This window comes from Eucalyptus grandis, chromosome 2, assembly GCF_016545825.1.
Source record: "Eucalyptus grandis isolate ANBG69807.140 chromosome 2, ASM1654582v1, whole genome shotgun sequence".
Lineage (NCBI taxonomy): Eukaryota > Viridiplantae > Streptophyta > Magnoliopsida > Myrtales > Myrtaceae > Eucalyptus > Eucalyptus grandis.
In genome coordinates, this window is record NC_052613.1 from 6,245,680 (window position 1) to 6,255,391 (window position 9,712).

Genomic DNA, 9,712 nt, shown 5'->3' on the forward strand with positions numbered 1-9,712 from the left:
TCTGCCTATGGGAACTACTGGATTACCATCCGCAATTACTGCCTGCGTTAGAATAGCAAACAAAAATAATTAATGCACGCTTGCTGAGTCATGATGATAAAATCATGCTAAGTCATGATGATAAAAAAAAAAAAAAAAAACCAGCTACGCACACAGCTGAAAACGCCTCATTTCGTCTCGATGATCGGTCGCTACATCTTCTTGATGAGCAACGATTCAGGATACCAACATCTACGCGAACCCAATGCCGCTTAATTCCAACATCCCCGAGACGAGAGGGCAGTACAAAGAGCGAATAGAAAGTCCCTCGCCCGCACCAACGGAAAGGGAGAAAAAAGGGGTTACCGATTGGTAGGCGGATTCGAGAGGGTGAGATCCGACGATCTCGCGCCTGACGCCATGGAGGCCGAACCGCAGGGCGTCGGCCGGACACCTCCGATTTCGTGGGCAAGCTGCGGAGGCGGCGACGGAGGTGGGTGACGAAGCTCGTCGACCTTCAGGGAGCAGCGGAGGCGAGCCTCAGAAGCGGGCGGTGGAGGCAACTCGGAGGCAAGCCGCGGCGATGAGTGGCGGAGGCAGCTTGAAGGTGAGCAGCATAGGTGGGTCGAAAATGGGTCACTGAGTCACTGACGAGTGACGAAGATGAAGGTCGAAGACTCGCTCGAAGGTGAAGGCCAAAGATGAAGACTCGACGTTTTTTGGGTTTAAAATGGGTCAAAAATGGGTCACACTCTCTGACCCATTTTTGACCCATATAAAATTAAACTAAAAACAGGTTAAACGTGGGTTAATAGTTGTAATGGGCTATTAACCCATATTCGACCCATATATGAAAATATGAGTGCAAAATGGGTCCATGACCCATTTGCCACCTCTAATGAAAACTATCGCTGACAACGTGTATTAGGATTTGGTAATTCGTGATTTTAAGGTTCAAAACATTTAACCAACACGGGCATTAAAAGTAGCAGGAGGGCTTACATTTAGGAAGCACGAAACCGAACCAGCCAATGAACTTCCATTAGCCGAAAGCGCTGAAGCAGAAGTCAAAGATCACCTGCTCAGCAATGGAGGACTACTCTTTGAACATAGATGCACTAATAAAGGCAATCAATACGAAAGAACACACCGGTCATGAAAGCAGAAAATAAAGAGCCACGTCCAATAAGGAATTAAAATCAAGCACAGCTCATTACAAGTCCATTGCAATAGCTTTTGCAGTTGAAAATACAACCTTAGATCCATCAGGACCCTCCAGTAATGAGCATATACACTCAGTATGTAAAACAGGCTCTCAAACATCCAAACCCACCAAACCCAAATCACCGAAGCTCTTTCTAATTCTCCGTAGCTGAGCAATAAACAAACTTCCAACAACTCAGGAGCAACAATTGTTCAAAGGAAGAGCAAACGATCGAGCTAGCGGACAAGCTAAGGAACTGGGTCGGTTCGGCTCACTTTTCAATGTTCTATTCGGCCGCCTGAACGAAACCGACGAGGGAGTGCTGTTTGGACCAGCGGGTGCATAGTCCGGTGCTCTGGCGGAAGACAAGACGGTCCCAGTCGGGATGGAGAAGGCCACGTCGTTTCCATGGCGGGCGGCCATGAGTTTGCAGTCGTACGGACAGAGACACGGGATGCAGAGACCCAGGGAAAGAGAGCCATCGGACAAAGACGCACGATCAGACACAGAGACAGAGAGACAGATATTTTTCATTCATTGTGGCGGGTAACCGTTAATTTATCAACGCTGGAGATCGCATCAGGATGCGCACTGCGCTTTTACTGGCAAAGTGCAAGTGCAACTGGAGTCTGCAGACATTTATAGGTGCCTATCAAAATTAGTTGCAGCCGGCTTCTCATCCGATTGTTAAATAAATTTACCGCGCCCTTTATAAACTTACTTACGTGTGAATTGCACCGAAATGTAAAGAGATATCGATACTTTTCTGAATCTATATAACTAAAATTCGTCAATATCTAATGAGACGAATGTCCGTAAATCGGTCATATTAAGATTAGTAATATTGAACGAAAGTCATTGACTTCAAGGCTTTGGTAAATCATAATCGAACAAAATCACTAACATCTTTACAATATTTAGGAAACTAATCTTGGAAGTATAAAATTCTTTTAGTAAATGACTGAAATTAATTGGAATCTTAATAGATATATCTTTGGTGCACCAATCAAATCAAAGTCAATAATTTCTTTATTAGGTCCAGTGACTTCCGTAACGTTATTAAACTATATATATATAAATGTTCGTAGATTGACAATTTATCACTTCATGAATGAATCTTAGATGCGCAAAAGCTTGCTTGCTAATTCTTTTAACATGTGACTAGGTAAGCAAAAATGCACTTTTTGTTGATATTTGGCATACACACCTTCATTGCTTCGGATGCAATTGTATAGACAACTACAAAAAATATAGTAATGCAGCAAGTGATCGAGTTCATTATTTCTTGGCATGACCCTTAAAGTGGATGCTTGACCTGATCAAGGGTTCGTGTTTTCCAGCACAAGGATTGAAAGCCAGTTACCTCCACCCTCGTCGCCTATTTCTCTGAAGCTTCGCCCTCTTGTTTCCTATCGGCAACCACCTTCGGACAATTCTATCTATAAAATCAAAGTATGCATCTGCCCAAGAACTTTTGATGTGCAAGACCACGGCTGGAACTAAGATACCGGCAGCATATCCAAGGCCGACACTTAAGTAAAACCATTGATCGATGAACTCATCGACACCACCACCATCCTCAGTTGTCCCTGGTTTGTCCGGTTCATCAGCTGGACATGTCACATTAAGGGGAGCACCACAAAGACCTGGGTTTCCATAGTACGAGGAAGGGTCGAATGTCGTCATCTGTTGTGTGTAAGGAATCTTGCCCAAGAAATTATTATCGGATAAGTTTAAATAACTCAAAAACGACAGCGACGACATACTTTGAGGGATTGCACCAGAAAGCTTGTTGCTTGAAAGATCAAGGGATAACAGTTGGCTCATGCCTGAAATGCCTTTAGGAATCTGACCACCAATGCTGTTCCTTGATAAGTTTAGAATGAGCAATCCACCCAGCTTTGCCATTTCTTCTGGAAATTCTCCATCTAAACTATTCCCAGAGATGTCTATGCAAGTGACAAGGGAAAGAGTCTTGGTGTACGATTGGCGCTGGCTTTTCGTGGTCACTGGGAAGTTCTCTTCATAGTAATTGTCTGCGAACATCCTCCCGTAAAATAGGTACTTGATTCTAGCTTGCCCTTCCACCATTTCTTTAAAATCTCCAAAGCTTGAAGGAATTTTACCTGTCAAATTGTTTTCTGCAAGATCTAGCACTTGCAATGAGCTTAAACTTGAGAGCTCATGAGGAATTTCTCCAGAAAGTGCATTGGACCTCAAACTTAAAATTCTTAACTTGATGAAACCCTCGGCCATCCATCGAGGTATGGTGCCGTTCAATTGGTTGTTGCCAATATCTAGCATTTCTAAGCTGGACAGACTCTTGAATGAAGATGGAAGGTCTCCTGAGAGCTTATTATTGCTAAGGTGCAGAGACTGAAGCAATTGTAATTGGCCCAAAGATGCGGGTATCAACCCAGATAAAGAATTGTTTTGCAGGTCGAGTACTTGTAGGAATAAGCAGTTCCCTATGCTTGGAGGAATGCGTCCACTCAAATTGTTGTTTGCTAAGTCAATGACCTGAAGCCATAGCATTTTTCCTATAGATTCTGGGAGCCCACCAGTCATTTTGTTGGATGAAAGGGAGAGGAAGATCAAATTCGGCATGTATTTGCTTAAACTTTGCGGAATGCCACCTGAAAATTGGTTCTTAGAGAGGTCTAACAATTGAATCTCAGAAATGGGACGAGGGAGCGGTCCCTGAAAAAGGTTAGAGCTGAGATCAACACGTGCAAAAAAACCTACTGGCAATGGATTAGGTAATTGGCCTTGCAACAGATTTAGAGACATGTTGAGGACAGAGAAATTCGAAGAAATGTCCCAAAACCAGTTTGGCACAGGCCCCGAAATGCTGGCATTTGAAAAATCAAGATAGGTGATCTCATTTTCATGTCTAAGCCAGGCGGGAAAAGACGGACCGATTTGGCACGATCCCATGCCAAGCTCCCAGACTTGGAATGGAGGCATCCAGTCAACACTGACATTTAAAGTGAAAGAGTTGGATTGGAGATCTAAGGTCTTCATTTTGCGTAGATTTGCAAAATGTTCTTCAGATAGTGTACCTGATAAATGATTGAAAGACACGTCGAGAACATCCAACTCAGAAAGCTGTCCCAGATCAAGGGGAAGAGTCCCATTCAATTGGTTCCCACCAAGTTTTAGAACGGTGAGGTTCTTCAAAGTCCCAAGAGAAGAAGGAATCGGCCCTTCAAGAAAATTATAGTCAAGGGTAAGTTCCTCAAGGTGTTTAAGTTGGCCCACCCAACTTGGCAGATAACCCCTTAGCCGATTGCCGGTCAATGTCAAGTACCTCAAATTGGGCAGAGAACTCAGGGAATCACAAGTTTCGGATCCCCTTTGCAAGATTTCTGGCAAAGTACCTGTCAAGTTATTGCTGGATAAATCGAATTTAACTAAACTACAAAGTGAACCGATGGCGCTCGGTATTCCTCCCCCAACCAAATTCCAAGAAAGGTCAAAGTTAATAAGAGTGGTCATTTTCCCAATGGAAGTGGGAAGTCGTCCGTGTATTTTGTTAGAAGCCAAATCCATAACTTCTATCCTTTTCCATGATCCTTGGAACAACTGAGTGCAACTGGCCGAGAGATTATGGTTTCCAGATAAAATTAGGATTTGCAAACGTGGTAGCTCGCCTAGACCAAGAGGGATCCTTCCATATAGACCATTGTTACTCATGTCAACACTAACAAGGCTGCTTACATTCAGAAGCCATTGAGGGAACTCTGAATTGAAATTGTTGGAGCTGAGGTCCAGAACAGCGAGTGAAGTGAAGTTCACCAAACCAGGTGATGATATCAGACCAGATAGGTGACAATTGGACAGATGCAACATGGACAACGACGGAAACCCATTTAGCACACTGATCCACATGGAATTGACCATTGAAAGGTCCACTCCATCAAGCGCAAGATATTTTAGAGAACCAAGACCAAATATCCACCCAAGATTGTTAGCCTTTGAGGTAGAAAATTCAGAAGAAAGACCAAGATACTGCAAGTTTGACAAATTTCCTAGACTTGGAGGAATTGCACCATGAAATCCGGCAATTGACAAGTTCAGATACCGCAGATTCTCTAGAGAACCAATAAATTCAGGAATTGGTACACCATCAAAGTTATTTGAGCTCAAGTCCAAGAATCTCAAAGACTTGAGTCGCGCTAATGAAGGTCTAATTTCTCCACTCAGCCTACCATCGTACGTACCAGAGTCGCCGTGAAGATCAATGCTTGTTATCCCTCCGGTCCTCTCATCGCAGCCTATTCCTTGCCACCGGCAACAATCGTTTCCTTGCCATGAGGACAGGAGATAATGAGGATCTTGAAGGCCATTTTTGAAGTCAATTAGAGCTTCTTTATCAGACTCTGAGCAATTCCTAGCGGGGATATTGCCATCACAAGCCGATAGCCATGCTAAAATGGAGATAGAGACTAGTATAATGTAGAGGGATGAATCTCTCGCCATCTTGATCAAAAGATGTAAAACTGAAGGTAGCGGTGCAAGGACTAGTAACTTGGGACTAGTTTGTTTTAAGTATTGCTTGACAAGTTAAGCGAGATCAGCAGGATATTTATGAGATGTCACAAGAAAGTTAAAGAGATGTGAACTGATTGAGTCTTTGCGAGTAAAATATTCTAGCGTGGAGTGTAAAAAGGTTCAATGACTTGAAAAGCTAATGGCATCTATTGTATTTAATTCATTGTTTGGTTTTGGAGTCAAAGAGATGGCATTCATGGATTATTCACATGAACCGATCATCCCATTCTCATATCAAAATCAGATCTTATTTATGATATTGTTGTGCCATCTCATACGCTGATCTCGTTTTTTCAATTACTGCATCAAGTCAACTTTGGAAATAGCTCTTTTTTTTCACCAACAACAAAAAGTATTTCTTAATGGGCACACATCCCGTAAGAAAAAAGTTCATCTTGAATCCAGTTGCCTTCATTGATGCCAAACATGAGTGCAGGACTTGGAGAATTGAATAGTCATGGGAAAGAAAAGAAAGGGATTTAGAGAATGGTGGGAGTCTGAAACTGATTTGCAATTTTCTCTCCATGGATCTATTAAATATTGAAACAATTACTACTTTTGAAATAAATCATATAAACATTGACAATTGAACAATAACAACTTTTGAAATAAATCATATAAACATTGGCAATTAAACTCAAATAAAAGTTAGTAATTCTGTGTAAGGTTTTAGTAGCTTTTGACCTTTATTAATTGGTAAGTTGCACAAATAAGCGTCGATAAATCATTGGAATTGTTAGTAGATGCATAACGATTGAATAATTATTAGTAACCAACTTAGCCAAAAGTTAATGATTCCATAGAAGAATTAGGTGATTTTCATAGGAGCCAGTAACTTTAACATGCTAATATCCACAAATAAATGTTGATGAAGTCTTAAAATAGGTGGTGATTTCAAGTATCATTAGATAAACGTCAATAATTCAATTAAGTAAGCATTAGTAAAGTTAAAAGTAGATGGTAATTTATTTACAAAAATGTGGTAAAACTCATTTGTATTAATATCAGTAATTTGCTATCACGGAGAGTAATTTTAGTTCGATGTTAACTTTAATAAATAATAATTGGTAAGTTCTTATGACAATTAAAAAGTTGATAAATGAAAGTTGGTAATTTTTTTTATAAAAAAATTAATAACTTTAATACGTTGGTCAGACACCAACCCCACCACTGTCTCCGCGAGGGGAAAAGCCGTTGATTGCGTTGTGCTTGTGCCGACAGAAGCCCTTTCAGAGGATCTCGGATGGATTCACGGGGAGATATCGTCCGCGAATCCGAGATGTTTTCCGCTGGGTGCGCTGGGAATTGTCTACGACACAACATATGCTTCGTAGAACGGTGTTTTCTCCTTCTTATTTTCTCGAAATTTGTGCAGACAGCTGGCGCATCGAGAAGATTTTCGTCACCTTTTCAACGCAGAGAGAGAGAGGGAGATCTTGAACGCACCAAATCCGGCACGGACCGTGGGAAAATATTAGATGGTGAGCGCCGAGTCACCGTGCGCCCACCCAATAAAGAGGCGACCCATGGCTCCACGTGGAGACAGGCCATCATTATTTTCCGTCAAATTTTGCACCCCTCCGTCTCTTCATCCCATCATCACTTTTCAGAGAAGGTTTTGCATTCCCATCTCTCTCTTCGTTAAGGGTATGTTCGTTTCGAAACAATATCATATTTTCGAAAAATATTTTTGAAAGTTATTTTAGAAAAATAACTCTATTTTCCGATTCGACCAAAACTTAAAATTTAAGTGAAAAATATTTTCCGACGTTTGTTATTTCATTTAATTATTTAGGAAAAATTACCAAAAATTAAATTTTAATATTTTTAATTGATTAAAATTAATTTTTAAAAATATTTTCTTAATTATTTATATTTTAAAAAATCGAAATTTTTATTATTTATTATTTTTCTTTTTCTTTCCCTTCCTCCTTCCTCCTTCCTCCTCCTTCTTCCCTCCTTCCGCCACGCCACTTCTTTGCTGACAATGGCCGGTTGCCGACGGCCAGGCCAAGACAGGTGGCCGAGATCAGCGAGCTCGAGGCTCGGCGATCTCGCCCTAGCTCGTCGGATTTGGCGGGCGGAGCTCGTGCTCGCCTGGATCGGAGCCCGAGCTCGCCCGGCTCGTCGGATCTGGTGAACCGCGAGCTCGCCGCGGATCAGCGAAGCTTGCGGCGAGGCTGGGTGGGGCTCGAGGTGAGTCGAGGCAAGGCCGAGCCCCGTCCAAGCTCATTGATTGGTGAGCTGCGAGCTCCACCTAGGCCGGCGTGAGCTTTGCTTTGCCGGCCGTTGGCTTGCGACCGGTCGCGGACCGCCACTGTGACATCTGATTTTTCAAATTTGATTTCAATTGAATAAATCGGGCCTTTCGTCGACGCGTCGTCTATAGTGCTATTCTCTCGAGCCGATCACTCAAGAGATAATTAGACTATCACGGGAAAATTATTAAGGGATTTTAACGCAAAGGCTTGAGAATTCGATCAAGAATTGACTACTCAACCGTGCTAATTTGCAAGGGTCATTATGGCACACTTAAAATCGATCGGAGATGAGATAGGTTGAATCGATTAAGATGAGTGATCAAAATGTGGGTGATTCCACATGATTGCAAAATTCTCGTCGATCGGCACTAAATTGATTTTCTATCGTTTTGGAGTACCTAATGTCCGTATTTGAAACCTTGAGATTTTCACGATAATCGTAGCCCAATAATCGAAGATGTACATTGTGACTCGAGATAAATCGATCACGGGTTAATTGTACTAAAAATTCATAAAGCTACACCGATAGATTAGGTCACGCTAAAAGCACGCGGGATTGAAAATAAGCCGTGAATTTGAACTTGATTTCAAAAATTAAAAGTTATGTGGTATCATAAGCTATTTTAGGAACGTCGACTCATTCTCAGAAGATTTCAGAAATTTCGGGATTTTTACGTAAAATCGAATCGGACTTTGCGGAAATTGCGGAAATTCAGATTGGCTAAATTGATGGAAATTGGGACTTACAAACCGAGCTTTATGCGAAAGGCACTTGTAGAAATTCTATGGGCTTTTCTCCGAGGAAATTGGACATCAAATATGAGGAATTTGTCGAAGATATCGAGTCAGAAAATTGAAAATTCGGAACCTAGGATAAGGGTGCATTATTTGCATCAAAATGGATTTATTTTGGACTTATATTTGTTGGAAAGTATTATTGAATAAAGGGGATAAGTATGAGGAGAGAAGGGGACCAAGCATTTAAGACATTGGCTAAGATTTTAGACTTTGGTCTCTCTCTCTTCAAGCCTTCGAACAAACTTCACCGCCTCTGTCTCTCTCCCCGTTAAATACGACGCCCTGCTCCTACCTCAAATTTCATTTTCATGTTTTTCCTTGCACCTTCATCTTTCATTCATTCTCATGAAAGCCCCACCCAAATCACTCAGCCTCATCAAGTCCACACTCCAGTTCTTCTTGTCTCCCTCGGTCAACCTTACTTCTCCACTTTCCATTTTGTTGACCCATCCTCACGCCACCCAATTCCACCGAGCAATTCCGCTTCGTCGAGTTCTTCGACGCCAGCTCTCGGTCAACTCGGCGATTACCTCAGCAAGTGTTTGTTGAACCTTGCGGAAACGTCAGTTCAAATATAACTTTCACTATTACAATAATTTTCACTACCATACAATACTCGAGACAACTCTACACAATTTCTCTCACTCATTGCATACATAGCATTCTCTACTCAACACACTCTCAAGACCCTACACATACACCACACACCCCTTGGACTTCTTACTCACACACTCTAGTTGGACACACAAATGAGGAGCAAGTTGCTCCTATTTATAGGATGGAAAGTTGGTGACTTTCCTGGCTTTCTACACTATTCTAGAAGTATTATTATTATTTTTGTTATAGCCTCACAACTAGATTTCTTTGGAGAATCTAGAAGTGTCAACTTTTCTTGATGGATTTTGCTAGAACATTT

General features: G+C 41.7%; 1 protein-coding gene and 1 long non-coding RNA gene across 2 annotated transcripts; both read right to left on the minus strand.

The window, feature by feature from the left end:
- LOC120289919 lies at positions 1-457 on the minus strand. The gene is made up of 3 exons (XR_005547779.1): positions 346-457; positions 153-231; positions 1-42 (listed from the first exon to the last, which is right to left on the minus strand). It is a non-coding gene; the product is annotated as an uncharacterized LOC120289919 (long non-coding RNA).
- Positions 458-2,382: 1,925 nt separating this feature from the next.
- LOC104455968 (receptor-like protein EIX2) lies at positions 2,383-5,769 on the minus strand. Its single transcript, XM_010070664.3, has one exon. It carries the CDS (start codon positions 5,663-5,665, stop codon positions 2,543-2,545), a length of 3,123 nt encoding a protein of 1,040 aa, XP_010068966.2. The 5' UTR covers positions 5,666-5,769; the 3' UTR covers positions 2,383-2,542.
- Positions 5,770-9,712: the final 3,943 nt, after the last annotated feature.